The sequence below is a fragment of the Melopsittacus undulatus genome, chromosome 4 (genome assembly GCF_012275295.1).
Source record: "Melopsittacus undulatus isolate bMelUnd1 chromosome 4, bMelUnd1.mat.Z, whole genome shotgun sequence".
NCBI lineage: Eukaryota > Metazoa > Chordata > Aves > Psittaciformes > Psittaculidae > Melopsittacus > Melopsittacus undulatus.
Window position 1 is genome coordinate 83,130,984 of NC_047530.1, and position 20,194 is coordinate 83,151,177.

At 40.0% G+C, this 20,194-nt stretch overlaps 1 protein-coding gene across 1 annotated transcript in view; it reads right to left on the reverse strand.

Annotated features, from left to right (window-relative positions):
* KALRN (kalirin RhoGEF kinase) overlaps positions 1 to 20,194 on the reverse strand; it is a 513,548-nt gene that overhangs the window by 274,016 nt on the left and 219,338 nt on the right. The window contains exon 6 of the mRNA XM_031053208.2: positions 5,756 to 5,878. Within this exon, the coding sequence (XP_030909068.2) occupies positions 5,756 to 5,878 (123 nt within the window). The remainder of the gene's footprint in view (positions 1 to 5,755; positions 5,879 to 20,194) is intronic.

A 20,194-nucleotide genomic window follows, 5' to 3' on the forward strand; every position in this document is an offset into this window, starting at 1 on the left:
AAGCCTTTTTCCCAGAAAATCTTTATGATTGAGCCTCAGCCAAGATCATGTGAAACATTTCAGGTCCATTCTTCTGACCTGAAAGCAGTGTAGCAGCATCACTACAATTGTTAAAGCTTGAATAAGCTGTGCCAAATGAAGACCTGAAACTTTGCTGTGTTTGAAGAAAAGTTGCTGGAGAAGTTTTAATTTCACACAAAAATTTGTTGCGTTCATCTTGCTTTTATTTATCTATTTTTTTTCCTCCTGCAGAATTATCTCAGCCATTGCAACACAATGAGCATGGAGAAAACCAACTTAGTTCCCTACAGCTACAGTGTACAGACATGTTAACTAGTAGAAAGGTAAAAGTAAGAATAGTTGAAATGCAGCAGATGTTCTGTTTTTTAAGCTAAGGAAATTTATATGTTGTTCTGTCTGTTATATTCTTATACAGAGATGAGAATTTTTATGGATGAAATTTCACCTTTGTAGATGACAATTTCTCAGGGAAGAGTACCAACCCACTAACTCCATAGCTTTTCCAGCAGAAAGCAAGGATCAGCTTGGGAGTTACCTGTTCACGCATCCATTCTTACAGCATCAAGTGGAACTGGCTCAGAAAACAGAGATTTCTGAGCTTCCCCTGTTGCCTTCTGAGTTAAAAATGGATTCAAGTGCAGTATCACATGTAATGCGCTCTTCTGTATAACTCCATCAGGGAGTGCAGTGGACATACTTCCTACTTCCAATACATGCACTCTGTACCTCTGCTTTATCAGTCCTACCTCAATGAAGCAGAGACACTGAAGTGGAGCTTCCACACATAAGACTGTCCAGTGTCTCTAGGTTGCATCAACAAGGGCATCACCAGCAGAAATAATGAAGTCATTATCCCACTCAGTGCTTGTCAGGCCACACCTCAAATACTGTGTTCAGTTTTGGTTCCTGCTATACCCAAAAGATGTAGACAGGCTGGAAGGGCTCCAGAGAAGGGACACAAAGATGATCAAAGGACTGGGAAGCCTACGGTATGAGGAAAGGCTGAGAGACCTGGGATTGTTCAGCTTTGAGAAAAGGCATCTCAGGGGACACATTATCACCATATTCCAGTATTTAAAGGGTGGCTACAAAGAAGGTGGAGACTCCCTTTTTTACACTGAGTCACATGGAAAAGACAAGCAGGTTCATAGAAAGTCTCACTTTAACTATAACTATATAAGCCTCATCCTTTTTTCTCGAAACTGAGAGACATCCCCAAAAAGGACTGATCTGTGGCTGTATAGGACTACAATAGGTCAAACAATGAGAAAACAATATATTAATGTCTAGAAGTAAACTTAAAAGCATTTCAGTTGTCATTCTGTTGTCATGACAATAGGATACAACCAATTTTTGGCTAATATATATTCTTTATCATTGATAAATCTTTCATTTACATGTGTTAGCACTTTCCAAAATTACTTTCCATATTAGAGGTAATATTTTAACTGACTTTATTTCAACTTTGAAACTTGAGTCATAACCCAGGATTTTTGCCTCCTAAAAATCATTTGACTAGGAAAAAAGGAAAAATTTCCCAACATGTACATCAGCGTCATGACACACAAGAGTTTCTTCTACAGTTTAGGAAAGACGTGTAATGCCTTGCAAGTGCACATACCCCTCTTTGTCTGCCTCTGTCACCTAAACAAGGCCTTGATTCTGATCATCAATGTCTATAACACAGGTGTTCCTTCTATTATAAGCAATCACTGTCAAGGTCCTTAACACTTGGTAGGATAACAGTCCTCAGTCTCAGCAATACGCATTGACAGTTGAGGAGTTTCGATTGCGGAACGATTTCCCGCAGGAAAATACACTGATTCAGTCCTGATCATCTAGAGGGCATGCTGCGAGACCTTCCATCTTAATTAAACTCTCCAGCTGTAGCTGGAACAATACTTTCTTCTGATATATGCATAAAAAGAATACCTTACACTCACAAAAGAAAAACAAGCAGTGAGAAGCATTAAATCTACAAGGAATTTGGCTGTGTTCATCTCATTTCCTAAAGAACTAGTTGAGAGACTGTGATGGTAAGCAGTGACGGTGGGCTGCAAAGGAAGGGATTTGCAGATTAATTGAAGGTGAAATTTGATTGTTGAAGAGTTGTTCTTTGAAATAAAATAAAAAATAACCAGCTTGCACTCTGTTACTGTGAGTTTAGAAACCATCTGTGAAATTAACCTAATGCATAAATCCAAAGCAGAAGGTTTTAAGTGACAAAATAAACTCATGAGATATCTTTAAGACCTTTAAGTTTTTATAAGAAGACCAATTATATGTAGCCTGTTGCAGAATAATATTGGATGGCATTTTAACTCAGCCTACATTCAGAAAAATACTGTTCATACAAGATAAATGTTGGGACTTTTCAATAGACATCATTAGCCTTTACATGATAATTGTAATGTGTTTGAAATTTATTATGACTTTCTTAGGACAACATGCACCTCCATCTAGAGTCAGATAGCTAACTCTGAGACAACAGGATAAGAATGCCACCATTGAACACTGCCATTTTTACACACATCCCACAGAAAGTAATAAGTCATTCTTTAAGGAGGTTAATGGATCCAGGCATAAAAAAGTCCAAGAAGGAAAATACAAATAATTTCAGTCAGACCAAATGACACTTACACCAAGTATCCAAGTGCAGAACTACAACCAGTATGCTTTGTGTCATATTGAAACAGGGTTTTTTTCCTCTAGTGAATTTACTAGATTGAGATTACTTGAAGCATTGGAGCTGAAGATTTGTCTTTGTGCAAAGTATTATTGTTTCAGTATAAACACTGTACAGCTGTGATAAAGACTAACATAATTTATTTTGAAACTGAAGTGAAAACAGGCACTGCCTTGAGTCACAGAAAAAAAAATCTCCAAAACCCTATGGTCTTTATTTGAAAGAAAAATACCCCACTACAGTTTACTACCTCAAATACACAACTTCTCCACATCCCACACTGTTCATTTCAAAAAAATAATTATTATTGTAAAAAACAGAGTAATAAATTGTTTTCCGAAGAAGCAGCTTTGGTCACAGCATGACTATAGAGAAGTATAGGAAGGGCATGTGCAAAAGGCATGACCCAACAAACATTTGGAGAGTGTATTTTCTAGAGGAACTGAAGGAAATATTTTAACTATTATTAGTTATGCCTGGCTTAAAGGTAAAAAATAAAAAAAAAACAAACCAGAAACAATCAAAGCAAAACACCTTAGAGATGCAAGTTCTGACACAGTTTCCACTTAAGTTTGTAAGGGTTTTCTCTGTAAAACATGCAGCCATCCTCAGCTACATTGCCCTTCTTTGTATCTTCTCTCAATATTGATTTTAACGTATTAACAAAACAAAACAACCCCCAAAAGCCAGTCTTTTTCAGCCTGACTTTGCCCTGCTGCTGACAGCAATACCACAGCTCCTTACACAACCTTTGACAACCGAAATCTGTTGAAGATTTTTTTTTAAAAAGCTCCTACTGAGAGAGCATATCACAAGAATTGTTTAAAATAGAAATCCAAGCTGAATCAACTTTGCCTGCTTGTTGCATGAATCAATGTTGATCCAAAACAAGAGGACATCACCCCATCATCAGAGGGGATTCTAGGTCTAAAATTCAACTAAAGCCTAAAGAAAAGTAGGATACGAAAAATAACATGCAGATGTACTACTCTCTTTGAGTTGTATTCCTATAATGAGGATTATCTGAGAACATATATATTGTTATTGGCATATTTCTTACATTGTAGGTTTCTTACACAGAGTCATATCTTTTAGTCCAATCAATTAGAGCAGGACTGAGTACCATCTCTCACTGTATTTACAGGTTGAAAGCTAAAGGTACCAGCATTAATGCCTTTCCACATAGATCCTCTGTGCTAAAGAGATGGAGGAGCCAATCTTTGCAGATTGATTCATTCTGACTGTATGGGCTTCTGTATGTGTGGGTTATACTGGAGACAGCACTAAAAGGGAGGCTTATAATCTGCTGCACTTTCCCCTCAGCCAAAAAGGTCTTTCTGCTGGACAGCTCTATTAGAGAGGAGTTTGACACCACTGAGACGGTGAGGTGGCACAGCTACAAGCCACAGTGCAGCCACCAAGAGGTCTCTGTAGCAAGAAATTCTTCCAAGATTTCTGGAAATGTCTCACTTCCTTGCATTCCTCCAGTCCCCTCCAAAAAGTTCACTTGGGGACAGAGGGAAGAATAATGGAGGAAAAGAATTTTTCCATTAGTTAGACCCTCCCTGTCACTCCTTAATTTTCTCAATTCTCTCTCTCCAAGTTTAGCTCCCAGTTATTTTAAGAAAATAATACCAGACAGCAACAGAAAAAAGATAAGGGGAGGCCCTTTAGCTTGGTTCTTTTAATAGCATTTTCTGAAGAATTATGACCAACTTTGCATCTTTCATAAGCCAAATGACTTTAATGCACTAACCTCCAGGACATAATTATTTGCTCCTCCGAGCAGCAGTGTTATATGGAGGCAGTGCTATGCTGTATTTTGTTGGATGGAATTGTGATGACAAGCTTAAAGATTCAGGTGCCTATAGCCTTCAGTGCTCCTCTCAATTATGATCACAATGGATACATTAATAGACATTATAAACATTTCTCATCTTCTACTATTAAGCAATACCCTAGTGAACCACAGTGCTTAAGTGAGAAATAACTAGGTAGGTGGAAATGGGGTGTGGAATTTAGGTCAGAGAAGTTAATTACTTGGTCTGGAATTGGGCCAGACTACCAGGGTTAACACCTGTAAACTTCTGAAAGCAGTGTGTAGTCTTTAACAACCGCAGGTAGTCGGGGCTTCTTTTTTACATTTCAGAGTGCTGCTCTCAAGTACCTTGCCCTTTGGTGTTGTAGTATGGTGAAGGTCTAGTGATTTACATCACCATCTTTAACATCAACCACCACTTTTGAGGTGTCAGCCCCAGTGCAACTTTAGTCTGACCATGCACTGCATGACAAGGTACACGTGTAGGAGTTGGTTTACTCAGGGGAAGCTTTTGTGTAGTTGACAGAGATCATTCAGAGAGGGGTCATCTCTATACTGTGCAGTTAGCAGGGGTATGCACACATCTTTCTAAACCAGTGAAATAATTAAAACATCAATACATTCTGTCCTCATTGCTGTGGTGAAAGCAGAGCAGTTTCCAGAACAAACACCTTATACCTGGAAAGAATAAGAAAGTGAACAAAGGACTTATAAATTATAATTACGCTTTTTTTTTTCCTCTTTAAAAACACTAAGGTAAATGATTTGCATTCAGAAAGACTGACCAATTCACTGCTCAAAAAGCCAAAATCCCATTGTGGCCACAATTGACAACTTGAGAACTGTCTTTGTCAAGATTTTGACAAGTACCTTAGCAGGGTGTGGGGGGGAGAAGCAGGAATTATTAAGTTACCACCTACAGCTCTCATTAATTCCCAGTCAAAGAAATATCAAAAACTTTTATAAATACTGTATTTGCTCTCCAAAGTGTAAACAAGCTCCACAGGACTGCACTACTGTTAAGTCAAGGAAATATTCATATATCAGTGTCTGGGTGGACAGAGCAACACTTTTCCAGAAAGAGGGCTGCTTTCACAGCCCAGCCAGACTCTTCTCACTACACCTCTCACAGGGCCATAGTGATCTCTGAATTGGAGGTGGCTGCACGTGCCAGCCCTTTCCTCACTCATGCGCACAGACCCACTGTTCACATTGTGCCCTCAACTTACCATGGAATTCATGGCAAAGTGATTGTGCTGCGTCTGTAGGTCAAGGGCATGTTGGTAGCTCACACCAATCTCCGTGTGACTCTGCAGGAACAATTCTTTGTTGTGGCTGATCCAGTCAAACATCTAGAAGTATTTGTACAGGACAGAGGAAAAGTGTTAGGGATGAAAATAAAAAAGAGACAGTGCAAAATGTAAAAACTCAGAGTTTCAAGGCAGATGTATATGCAACATGAACAAAAAAAAGCCTTCCTCATAAAAATAAGATGTTGAGCAAAGGAAGCATTTAAGTTATCACCATATTTCATTATTAACAGAATGATAGGTCAGGAAACATAATTCATAAAGCATGCTCCTCAGTAAGCTTATCCCATAGTCTTTTCCTATAAGTAATGGGAATTTCAGACATAGAAAGATAGCAGCAAAGGGACTTAAAAATCAAGGGCTGCTTCACTGACTGAAAACCTAGCAGTTCATAATGTGCCCTTTTCCAGAAATGGACCCAAACTTCTGTAAATATTACTGATGCTATTTTCTCACCTTCCTTTCTTTTTCATTTATATGTTAAGTTTCCAAATGTTTCATTCAAGTAGCCAGTTGACTTCCTACACTTATATTTCCTAGATACTTCTAATTCCAAAGCCAGAACCCAGTCTATCTTCCACTTATTTTGGGGATGGAGAAAAAAAAAAATTAATATCCATAAAGAGTACACATTACAACTTCTTCCACTTCCATATGTATTTCCAAGCAAAAGGTGGAGTACAGTGCTTCAGATATAGAAATACATTCAATAAAGTTGATTAAACTCATTCTTTATTTTGCAGCACATTAATGTGATATTTCAATCTGCAGCACATTCATTTATTATAACCAGTCACAACTCAGTTAGAAGATAGTGTGTTAATGTTTTGGCTTGTTCCATGTTGTGTTAGAGACTAAATACATTCAAAGCAAGAAACTTTCATTCTTTACTCTTGCCTGCAGCTCTGTGGGTATTGCATTCTCCAGTTTCTTCTTTTCCACTGTCATTTCTGTTACTAAGTCCCTTCAAACCATGTTCCCTCATCTCCATCCCAGCAAGCTGGGTACATTAATAAGGACTCTTCCAGGATAAAAAAAAACAAACCCAACTTTATTCATTATAAGAAAAAAAAAAACAAACCAAACAAACAAAAAACTTAACTGTAGGGGCAGTGGAGGTCAGGTCAGGTCAGCTCCTGGTGTTAGAGAAAGGGTGAAAATGCAGCTTCTAACCAACTACCTTACAGTCAAAGGAGCAGTAAAGATCTTTGTTATAACATTTATTTACATGTTCTCCAATCAAGAGCTGTTTTGTTGTTTAGCAATGAATGATAATTTTTGACTTAATGACAGTTGAAGAATCCTCAGAATTCACTGCTCAGGCACTGTATGTTGCTTTAGTTTCTCAGGGTCAGTTATCTGCTCCTGGTAGAGACAGTGCTCTTAGAGTAAAGGCCCTGTGTAGGTCACCCAGGAATCCTTCGATAAACTCAGCATTTCATGCTAAGCACTCAATACAGCATGGGAATGCACTGCTTTGTGCAGGGGATTTGCAGAAATAGCACCGAGTATCCCATTCATTGAAAAGCAAATAAACACTGCAAGTGCTCCAGTGTCACCATACACACTACACTGACATAGTCCCAGGAAAACTTGTCACATCTGACTTCTTAATCTTTTATTTATGAAAATACACTTACAACTACAGAGCCTACAGTAGCTTGTGTATTTTGTGCTGATGAATAGTCTTAAAGGCCAAATTTGGTTCACGTTACAATGATGCAAGTCCAAAGTAATATCATTGACACAGTTACTTCCTATTTGTACTCATAGAGGTGACCAAGATCAGGCCTATCACCATTTCTTTCAAAAGTACAAATAAAAAGATTTTGCAAGGATGAGAAGTTTCAAATATTACTGACAATTAAGCAGAATGAAACAACATACTATAACCTGAAGAGACACCTAAAGCTTTCTCACTGGACTTCCTTTTCTCACTTTATTAAGATTTAATAAGCAGCATTAGCACAAAATAATTTGCTACAGCTGTGGGCTTAAAAACAAAAAAAGGGTATAAAGCCAATAAGGAAAGAAAAATTCCATAACAGCAAAGTTCATGTCCCAACAACAAGCTTTTACATCTCTGCTGAGAAGCCAACACAGATTTCTTGTAAGTAGATACATGTTGTGAACATTTCTTAATGTTTTAAACAATGTAAAGACATGCAGAGAGAAGAAAACTGGCAACAATCCACAAAAAATAAACAGTAAATCTAATATTTTATGCTCAGCAAAGCCAAATCAGGATCTTTTTAAGACAAGTAATTTAAAGAAGTAATCTATTATTCTGTGGATAGGGAACATTTCCTCCATCTAATCTATACATATACGATTGTATGAGAACCTAGGTTAAGTTAAACCATGCTTCTGCATTTTAAAATATAATAATAAACTACCAAAGAAAGAAAGAAAAAATGACATTTAAGAGATTATTAGCTTTTTTGTCTTCTTTAATAAATTGAAATACACAATAGCAGTTGAAGGAATGACCTTCAAGAATTTTGAGGAATACTGAACAGGCCTCAATGATGAGATCTGTACTACCTTCCAAGACAATATGTTTTTAAAACTTCCATTAATAGACAATAGCAGATTTTAGAAGAGATCCATTTTCAGTTTAGTCTTTAAATCTCTCTATGATAACTCTTCATTAAAAAATATGTTAGTTTCAGCTGGCCTATACCAGTAGCAAATTATCATTATGGTCTGAAGTCTCTCCCTGATGCTCTCAAGTCTCACTTGAATGCCCAGAGAATGAAGAGGTTTGAGTTTCGTGCGGTTTGGAGCAGGGAGAAAATAAAGCAAGATGCCTAGGAATGAGTGCATCAAAAGATGCAGACTCAGTATGGTCTGAAGTAGGGTTAATCATGCACTTTGCTCTATAAAAACTTTCATTGCTCTAATCTTAATGAATAATAAGTGTTTATATAATCGCTCATTTCACACAGTGACCAGAGCTCAGCAAGACTGCAAACACATCTATTTTATGCAATGCACTACTGTATCTGAGATCACAGAATGATTTCCAAACTGAAAAGGTCCTGAGAGATCACCTAGTTCCAGCACTCCTGCCACAGGCAGGGACACTTTCAAACTAGATGAGGCTGAAATCCAACCTGGTCTTGAACACTGCCAGGGATGGGGCATACTCAAATAAGTTCCAGATGAACTGGTACTGCTGCACGGCACAGTCCAGTGCTGTGTGGAATAGTAACCGACCCTCAAAACAACACAGTACTCTTGGATTTGTCTACATGGCTCATTTCCACAGCTGGTTCCTTCAGAGACTGCTCAAGCGTTTCTGTTTACTGCTTACTTAACTGTAGACATTTTCCCCATGCACCCAGAAGAGAGTATTGGGTTTTCTCTACTGCACAGGTCTGGAATCATGGAAAACCTTGTATTTTCACCCTCCTAATCAAGGATGCATGAAAACAGTATCTCACAGTCCCACAGATCATGAGACTTGCTCAACAGTCACAGGATTTAAATAAATACATACAAGCAAGTTCTTACTTGCTTTTGAGATCTAATGGATTGTGTTTTCAAACCTTTTGCTTTGACCACAAAGTCTAAAGTGGACTGACACAGTTTTCTCATAATGTGACTGGAAGTTGAGGCTCTGAAAATACCAGCTGGTGGATGAGGCTGTGAGTCTGCACTGTGTAGCCAGAGGTTTCAATAAGAAGGTCCGTGAACATTGTCTGGCCTGACCCATATTACTAGTAATATTTCCTGAAAGCTTTCAAGTTTGTTTTCCACATGAGAAATGCTGATGTTTCCTGTGTTCCTGAAGTGAGTGTGCTGCCCAGTTGGCTTAATTAGAGCACACCATTAAGGATGTGAGCATGGCAATAACCCAACAACAATTGCTGTTTTACTCAATCCTGTGAGAGCCTCCCCCGTTTCAAGGAACTAACTTGGGCTCCTGGAAAAAATGTTCAACATAACTGACACGGAAACTAACTTATCAAAGGGAATGAGTTTTTAATACAGTAAATATCAGACTCTGGAGAATGTGCACTATGAGATCAGCTTAAAACAGATACACAGTGTCTCAGCTGAGATTTTCCGTGTGATTCTAACATTGCTATATAGCACTGTATGAATTGATGTCATACCATTCATGAAAAAGACTGCCCTACCAGACCCAGCCTAGTGATTCTCATAAAATTAATGGACCTTTAATTGTTCCTTTGACTTATTTCTTTGCTGGAGTCATGCTGAATGCCAGTGAGTTAATTCTCTTAAGTCTAATCATTCCTGCAATCACGAATTCACACTAAACTGGAGCGCAGAATAACTAAGATTGGATATTACAGTACTTAAACACATGAACTGACTGTCCTCAGTGTGTCCCAGACTGCATTTCTCCACATTGCTGTAGATAAACTGGAGACCAATTAGGTAGTTTAAGAGTTTTCCAGTGGCTGAGTAGGTGGGGAAAGGGGTTAAACATACTTAAAATAGAAGATGAATTTTTAATGCTATTATCTCTTGTAGTCCCCCTTTCCAACAAAACATAAAAGACAGTGGATACATATACTGAAAAATGTTAAGTACTACATTTAATTAAGAAAATTAGTCTCTTATGAAAGAGTCAGAAGAACTGAGAACAATCTAAAGAGTCTCTGCCCAACACTTCGCTAAAGCATCTACCTTAACAACATCAATGATCATGCATGTGCCAGTAATTATTACACATGTTGTCTTGAGGCCACATTACTTGAGAGTTAGGGCATCAGATCATATCCCAAGTACCAGCTGTGCTGGCAACAATGAGTTCTTAATCGCTTGCATTGTCAGCATAGATGATGAGTTACTAGAAAATCCAGGTTAAATGTCAGACCATACAGCAGGTCTCAAGCTGGTCATGAGTAAGTCCTAAGGAGGAAAAATGTGAGTCCACACTTTCCCTGGATTTGTAACATCTGGCAGGCTAGTGAGTACAGGGAGAGAACAGCTGTTTGACAATGGAGGAGAAACACATGGATATAGAACAGCATGTATGCAGGCTGTGTGCAGCCTAGCCCCAACTCAGATAAAATGATATTTATAACATCATTTCAAATAACCTCTGCTGTCCAGCTCCTCACTGAGGAGCATTAGCACTGGATTCTGAAACAGTGGTGGAGAGCAGCATAGGATGATGTTCCCATCACACAGCTGGCAGTACATCCTATACCAAGCAATACTGATGAGAAGATTTCAGCCTTCATGGGTTTGGCAGCTAGTGAACTGAATATATTCATTAATGAAATTGTTTATACATGCTAAAAATAATAAATCACAAATCTAGCTAATACTGTATTAGGACTGAAATTAATTATGAACCTGCTTGTAATAAATCATCTTTTCTGTAAATTCTGAGCCATAAATATGAAACTCATATGGGTAAGGTCAGAATGATAACCATTATAACCACACAGTCTTGAAGAACAACATAGGATACATATCAAGAAAACAGTCCCAAAGAGACATTGAGGTCAAGTCCAATCACTGCTTTTGGCAGCTAACCACAGTATAAAATTTCCTTTCATAAAGGGACGAAGCTCCATCTGAAAACAAGTGCCACAATTCGGCTCTTCCTATGAGAAGTAGTTCCAGAAACTTTCTACTCTTGTTAAGGAAAACTTCATATACTCTCTGACCTAAATCAGATTCATAGCCAGTTTATACACATTTGCTTTTAGGTCAACATTATCCCTTAAGTTGAAAAAAGTTTTCTTCCCAGGTATTTAAACCTTTCCAGTGTGGTCAGGGAGGGTTAATTATCTCCCTGAACTACAGAGATATCAATTTCTTAGATGGACCACTCGGTGGATAAAGAACTGGCTGGATGGCCACATGCAAAGAGTTGTGGTCAATGGCTCAATGGCTGGCTGGAGACCAGTAACAAGTGATGTCCCTCAGGATTGGTGCTGGGACCGGTCCTGTTCAGCATATTTGTCAGTGACGTGGACAGTGGGATTGAGTGCGCCCTCAGCAAGTTTGCTGATGACACCAAGCTGTGTGGTTTGGTTGATACGCTGGAGGGAAGGAATGTCATCCAGAGGGACCTTGACACGCTTGTGAGGTGGGCTGATGCCAACCTCATGAAGTTTAACCATGACAAGTGCAAGGTCCTACACCCAGGTCAGAGCAATCCCAGGCACAGCTACAGGTTGGGCAGAGAAAAGATTCAGAGCAGCTCTGCAGAGAAGGACTTGGGGGCATTGGTTGATGAGAAAATGAACATGAGCCAGATTCAGTGTGTGCTTGCAGCCCAGAAAGCCAACAGTATCCTGGGCTGCATCAAAAGGAGCATGACCAGCAGGTCGAAGGAGGTGATCCTGCCCCTCTGCTCTGCTCTCGTGAGACCTCACCTGGAGTATTGTGTTCAGTTCTGATGTCCTCAACATAAAAAGAACATGGAACTGTTGGAACAAGTCCAGAGGAGGGCCACGAGGATGATCAGGGGACTAGAGCACCTCCCATATGAAGACAGGCTGAGAAAGTTGGGGCTGTTCAGCCTGGAGAAGAGAAGGCTGCGTGGAGACCTCGTAGTAGCCTTCCAGTATCTGAAGGGGGGATATAGGGATGGTGGTGAGGGACTATTCATTAGGGACTGTAGTGATAGGACAGGGGGTAATGGGTTCAAACTGAAACAGGGGAAGTTTAGATTGGATATAAGGGGGAAGTTCTTTCCTGTGAGGATAGCAAGGCACTGGAATGGGTTCCCCAAAGAAGTTGTGAATGTTACATCCCTGGGAGTGGTCAACGGCAGGTTGAATGGAGACTTGGGTGACATGGTTTAGTGCGTGGTGTCCCTACCCATGGCATATGTTTGGAATGAGATGGTATTAAGGTTCTTTCCAACCCTAACTATTCTATGATTCTACTGTAATACACTCAGAACAGTACCTGTCAGAGTCCCTCTCTTGACGTTTACTGAATTTCCAGATGCAAGGTCTATTCCTATCTCATTGAACGCAACTATTCAAAACAACTCAAAGACAAATTAAGCCATGTTCCTTAAATCTCTTGCAGTTGAATTCACCAGTATTTGGAAAAAAAAACCCAAAAACAAAAAAAAAAACCCAAACAAACCCAAAAAGAACACTATGCAACAGACTTGTAGTACATACATGGTATTAACTGATATGCAAGGGCCTGATCCTGGAAAGACTTGCATGTGAGCTACATTTATAAAAGGCAATCAATCAAGAAAGGCCCCTCATACCTCCAGATGAGATTCATAACTACAGTTTAGTTGGAACCAGTCATATCTAGGTCACCTGTGCATCTGGAAAAGGCCAACAGAAGAGCAACATCTCCACAAAGCAACACATGAAAAGAGCCAGGAGTCTGAAGACTCATTTACCTGGAATACGGAAAAATCCCTCCACTCAAGCTTGTGAGCTAAGTCCACCATAATAGAGGGCTGGAGCTGGCTGTTCAGGCTGGCTGCTCACTATGGGATAAAGAGCCAGAAACAAAGGCCCAACAGGCAAGACAGGGGCCTTATTAGTCAGAGTATGTACCACAGCCCGTGAGGTCTGACAGCAAACAGGCTTAATCAAGAGACTATCAGCAAGTTGTGGCTGATAAGGCATGTCCAAGATTGTGCTATGAAGTCAATCAGCTGGTCAGCATCAGGTCCAGTGCATATAACTAGGCTCAGACATAACCCCATGATCACAGGGCAGGTCCCAGGTAATGCATAAAAATCAGTCAATGGATCAGTGTCCAGCTCATCAGAGCCCATAGCTAGGGCAGCACTGTAGCAAGGCTGGAGGCTGAGCTGCAGTGGGGCTCCGGGCCCATGGGCAGGGATGGGGAAGCTGCAGGTAAAGCTGGTCAGGGCCATGAGCACCCATCAGGGCCTGACACTGGGTTAGCTACATGAAGGGTCATTAGGAAAAAGGCTGTTCTCAACAGAAGTATACTGGCCCCAGGATAAATTTTGGACTTAAAGAAAATTTTGATAGCACATTTCATTTTTGTCATGAATCATAAAATTTGATGAAAACTGCTTCAACAGAAAAATATCCCAATTGGCTGTAATTCCTATCACCACTGTACACCGCTCTATAAATACAGCCTTAATTAAATCAAAGTACTTGTAAGTTTGAAATAGAACTCAGTGTACATTTAAATGCTTTGCTAAGCCAGAGCCTAAATACAAAGTTGTGTTTGGTTTTGTGTTTGTCTCTTGTTTACAGACAATGATGGACAAGGCGATACTTCTGCCAGATCTTTCCCTTTCACATGTGTTCGGCACGGTCTACAGCCAGGATATACTGGTGTCGTTCCAATGAGGCCAATTTACACCAGCTGAAGGTTCAGACCCACAGCTGTATTTGTGTAACCTCAATGCTGCATGAGCACAGATTTTCCATAATAAATATCTGTGTATATGATTCATAGAGTACAGTAAGTTTAAGCTACAGTACATTAAATTATTCCAGACAATGGGCTCAACTGTCAATCCACTAGAAAATTAGCTAGATGTGTGATGTGACAAATGGCTTTGTATTAATATCAGAGCACCCTTTCCAACATCCTCACGCTGAATGTTCCTACTAAATGCCAGAGTAAGAGATCTGTGGTTTTTTTCCTGACAGATATCAAGCCACAGCCACGCACGAAGTAAGGCATGTGATTTCTATAATGCTGAACAGAGAAGCAATAATTTTATTGTTGAAAGTGGGAGAAAATTACAGATCCTGAACACATAAATATGACTAACGATACCTGGGTGTATTTTATGCATCTGCATTTTTTGCTTGCTTTTTGAAATATTGTACCTTTCCACCAAATGTAGTGACACCAAACACACAGGCATTCATGGAAAGGATTTTCTGTTCCTTAAAATGGAAATGGCCTGTCCTGGGCACAGATCATCTACAGAAAATTGCTTGCTGTCCAAGTGCAAATCAATTAATTGGCTGGATAGAGAAGGTAATACTAAAAGAGATACATAGATAACAGTCTCGCAAATAGAAAAGATAGTGTAAATTGTGAAAATATCAGAGTGGGTTCCCAGATGAGGAGTCTTCCTTTCAGTGTGCAGAATCTGAGACAGATACAACTTCAGTCAGTTGAAAATGCTGTATGAGTTTGGTGATTATTACAGACACTGCTTCTATTCCTAGCCTAATGTGTGACATTACTGTGACTCCAAATAGCTGCCATTAAAAACAAAACAGCCAGACAGATGTTTTCTGCTTTGTATCAGAAGCATGGCGCTTCCCCTACCAAAATCACCCGTGTCCGACGCACAGAGATACAGCTCTGGTGTTATTATAGCTTTAAACTCCCAATATGTCATGACACTTTGAGGCCAGAGCTGGGATCTCTGTACAGATGGAAAACCAAGGATATCATCTTTCTCCTGGATTTTGGGGTGTCCAAAAAAGGTCCTTTCCTCATCTCATGAATCAACAAGTTCAATGTTTTCCCTTAATGCTAGCAAACCTGGGAAGCTAGGAGGGCAGACAGTGTCTCCTGTCTCCACTTGGTGACACATGCTCCACAGGTGGCACTGGACCTCACCATTTCCTTGGCAGCACCCCTGCCTTCAGTAACACTCCCTTAAGGCTCCCCTCAGTGAACAGGCTTGCTGGTAAAAACCTCAACATCCAACTCACTCCTCACAGGGACTTTTGGTTCCCCAGGGCTTAAAGGATTGTAAGAGCTGATTTGGCTGGGTGTAGGGGTGATTGTGCATCCCTCCTGTGCAACAGGCACAACTGATGGGTTGTGCAGCAGTGGGGCAGTTATCCCAAGGTGGTCCCAGCCAATTCCTACCAGCTCTGGAATTGAGGGGTCCCCACACACTAGAGCCTGGCCATGGCACCAAAACACCAGTCAGACAGAGAAGTGCCTGGATATAAGGTGCCGGGGAAGGAATAAGGTGCTGCTGAGGGCTGGAGACACTCTGTCGGGTCCTCCAAGGCACAGGGGCAGGAACACCCCCAGAAGAGATGAAAAGTGGCTCATGCTGCAACAGTTGTAACAGCAGTAGAGAGTCCTTATACTTGACACCCTCCACTGACTTTCACCCCACCAGATGAGTTTTGATAGACTGGGTATAAACCAAGACAAAAATCAGGGAAATGACATTCTGGGAAGAATAGTTGTTTATGGCAATGAGTCCTACTTTTCCCTCTCAACACCCAAATTGAGATCAGAAATTTGTGTTGATTAGCAATAAATTGTGCAAAATTCCTCAGCTTGAGACTGGGGTTTTTTTGTGACCCTTTTCAGCACTGTGTAGGATGTAAGGCATCCAGGGTTTCAATGCCAAGTAATATGGAAGGACTTTGCAATACAGGAAGGTTCAGGAAAACATTTCTTAATTAGTTTATAGAATGTTCACGATATGTAAAAAGAAAAGACAGAGTGACCCAGTTTAAAATGACACAGATACTCCTGGAAATGATCCACAGATCGTGCTCCCTCTTTTACCTCTTAATCACCAGCTCCTGAGGAGACAACCCCTTAACTGCACACCCACCCTTATTTGTTCCCTATAAATAAATATGAAGGTTAATTTAAGATATATTTTTAAGACCCCAAGACAAGTGTAGGCCATTTAAAGCATTTCAGCCAGGCCAGGAAGACATTCATTTAGAAATAATCACACAGCTACATCTGAAACATGCTGCACAGTAAGTCTGTGAACCTCATGCACAGTTTAATTATTTACTGACAGCTAGGCTCTTATCACCTAACCTTCTTGAGGATCAAAGCAATAAGTATTTTTTTTCTAAAAAAGCAGCTTTCTTTTCTTTTTCTGTATGTGTGGGCCTCTTTGTTCTCTTTTTTTAGATGTGTGGGCTTTGTTGTCCATTAGAGCCTTTAGGCCTTCTTGTCTTTGTAAGTTAAAGTAGAGCTTCCCAGTTATCATATACTATCTTAATCCTTAAAAATGCATTTTAAGCCTGTATTCAGATGCCAGAACACTTTCTTTTGCCTTACTGGTCAGGGGAGCATTCCTATGCCTCCCAGCAGTGCCAAGTTGAAGAAGTTGAAACAGCCTCAAAATGCTCCCTATCAAAATTGGCAAGCAAAGTAAGGAGGAAATTTGTGCAAATGCAAAAATATTCCATCAGAACATACTGCCTTCAATTATTTTTGGACCCATTCTAATGTTCATAGAGGAAGCAAGAGGAATAGTAACTGCGTATCCAGTGTTGGGAGCAGGAAACTACAAATAGCACAGCACACCATGTTCCGGTTTCAGCAGTAACAGGCTTCAGAGCAGTTTCCTTACAGTCAGGAGTGGATGGACTGTGAGACAACTGCTGCCAGAGTCTGAAAACATAAAGCAGGAACCACGCCATCACTCACATAATGTTCTGCCCTCTTGCACTGAAAGGTCACAAGCACGTTGCATGATCCCATGCAAATAGGACAGAAAGTGGTCCCAGACCGCTGTAACTATGCTATAGGGCACACTTAACACAAAGGAAATGCGCAAGTCTTTCTCATCCCTAGCTGTAGCAGTGGAGTGAGGCATTGTTATTGTTTTTTACATTCCCATCAAACAGATCATGTTCAATTCCAAGGGCTGTGCAGGCAATATATTTGACTGCCTAAATAAAGGAAAAAAAGCAGATTGGCAGCCCAGGGCAGAATGTATGATAAAGAAAGATGGAAACCACTGAGATATCTATTTAACACATCAGATGAGAACTCCCACTGCAGGACGGGCTTCCCATGTGACAGAAGGTAGAGAAGTTAACCCCTGTGGTTTTTAATTCCCAATTTTTAGCTTTGAACTTTGCATCCTTTGTACTCATTTTACTGCTCCAAAGCAAATCCAGCTCAACAGCAATTATCTCTGGCAGATAAATGTCCTTCCTGAGGGACAGCTGTCCACATCTGAACAATCAGAACCACAAATGCCTTCGAAAGAGTCTTATGTGTTTTGCTTGTGTAGTCTGAACTCCTGTCACAGAAGAGTTAAAGAAGGAAGTTTGGACCCTCAGAGCTGTCAAACCAGCAACAGATTCATTACAGTGGAAACAGACATGTCAATGGTAGGCTTCAAAAGAAGTCCTGCCCCCTCCTCCACAGGGAAAGAAATGATGTTAGCAATAAGGTAGGTGACATTCACTGCTAGAGTATCATCCACCAGGGAGAAGATTCTGATTCATACTTATCCAGTTCCCTGTACTGCTCTGCTCAGCAGGCAAGGCAATCCCACAGCTCCTCAAACCAGATGGCAAAACTGGGTTTGTAGCTGCTTTCAGTTGTAGGGGCAGCATAAAGCAGTTGGTGTGTTAGGTTAATTTGTCCTGTTGCTATTAGATTTGTCCTCAGGCTTCTACTGGTAGACGGAAAGGCAGAAAAGCGAATGTTCACGAAGCACTGGTAGGTAGGGGAAGACTCCCTGTGGCTTTGACTGATAGGTAAGAAAGTAGCAGGATACGAGCTTGACATGGTAAAAGCTGCAAGCTCCTTTGGAAAATAATAATCATCAGTAATAATGAAGATATTTTCAATTTTACAATCCAATTAGTAGAAATGAGCTCTGTTTGGGCTTTGAGTTAAAAAACTTTATAATGATCTCCTGGTCTTGCAAAAATCTGTTCTTTCCTATAGATACCAAGAACAGGTTCTTATTAAGTGTGACTAGCAGTGGTCAAAGTAATGAACAGTTCTCCCAGAGCACCCCACGATTTCTTCGCACTTTGACAACTCTTCACTTAAGACTGGGGGACAACAAATCGTGGACAGCATTAGCAACTGTCAGAAGCCTACTTCATATTAAACAGAGTGTATGTCAGATAACTACAACTTTAATTAAAAGCAATTGCAAAGACTGGGAGTCCCAGTATGCAGGGAGAGATATAAGCTAATGCATGATTCATCTTCCTGTTAAAGATGAAGGGTTTTGTACACCCTTTACCCTTACAGATGCTGAAGAGGATTTGTCCCACTGTTTACCAAGAATTCTTTTGTGTCCATGACTAGGTGTGGAGGATTGCAGATTTGACTCCATTTAGTTGCCATTCTCGGAGCCTTCCAAAGTGGAAGGTGCTGATCCCACTCTGAAGTCTCTTTAGCATCACATCTATGCTTACAGCACCACAAGGAGCTGTCAACTCACACTGTATGCACAACTACCCTCTGCCCTTGTTCTATCTTTTCTGCCCCTTGGCAAACTTTGCATTTCTATTTATTAAAAGAAAAGAAAAAAGAGAAAGAAAGAAATTTTTTTAAAAAAGAAAGAAATTAGTTTGAGATCAGGTAAACCCAGTGGTTTGGAGCACCTATGGGCCTAATCCCTCGTCTGCTGCTACTGAGCTTCAGAAAAAAACATCAGTAAAGATGCATTCAGAGCATCACACTGTTTATCCAGCTGCATTAGAACACCTCATAGCGGTTTATCCATAACAGAGAGCACTGTTGTGCTTCAAGACAAAGCAGGAGCTGTACTAAGTAGCAAGAGTTCAATTATTTTCTTTTAATAATAATAAAAAAGAAACATGATAGAGAACAAATTTGAATAAACACTGGAAATTAATTGAAAACTACTGTTACAATAGCTATTGCTACATGCTTTCAATTCTCACCTGCTTTATTAGAACTTCTTTTGTTCTAAGATATGTCAAGTAATTAAATAAATGTGATTAGAGCTTGCATAGGTTCACTGGGGAAAATACACAGATTTTTAAGAAATGGATATACAGTTTCTCCCATTGACATGAATTTCCAATGTTGATCCTTTGGCCTTAATCGATGCTATTAGAAAGATCTTCCACAAAACATCCTAAGTGAAGCAGAATATTCCCAGTACTATACTAAAGCAACCCAAATACTGTGCGGATACACAGTATGCAGTAGGGATGTTTCCAAACCCTTATAACTCCATGGGGATTTTCAACTGCAAATCTGCATTCCTTTGCTGGAAACAGACAATACCGAATCCAGATTCAGTACCCTAATGTGCTAGCTGCCATATGAACATGCACTTAACTATTGTTTATCTAATTTTGTAAGATATTTCCTGTCAAATCAACAATTTAGGGACCTATTTTCTGTGTTTGGCCTGGTATTAGAAATTCTGTGTCAGAGCAGAAACTTCATGTTGAACACAGGGCTTGTTCTCTCTGTTGTTTTAGTTTCAGAGTGGATAGAAAGGATGGCATAAGGTGATGATCTCCTACTCACATGGCAGCTTATTTGGACTGGTAGCTGACTTTCCTTCTCAGCATTGGCTTCCGAAGTCTTATTTTATCAATGGGGAAGAACAGACATCTAGTGAGAATCTCTGTACCAAAGAAGGCACCATATGTTAAGGGTAACTTCAGATGATAAAAGAAAGCATTTTTTCACTGGCAGTATGAGAGAGTAGACACCAGA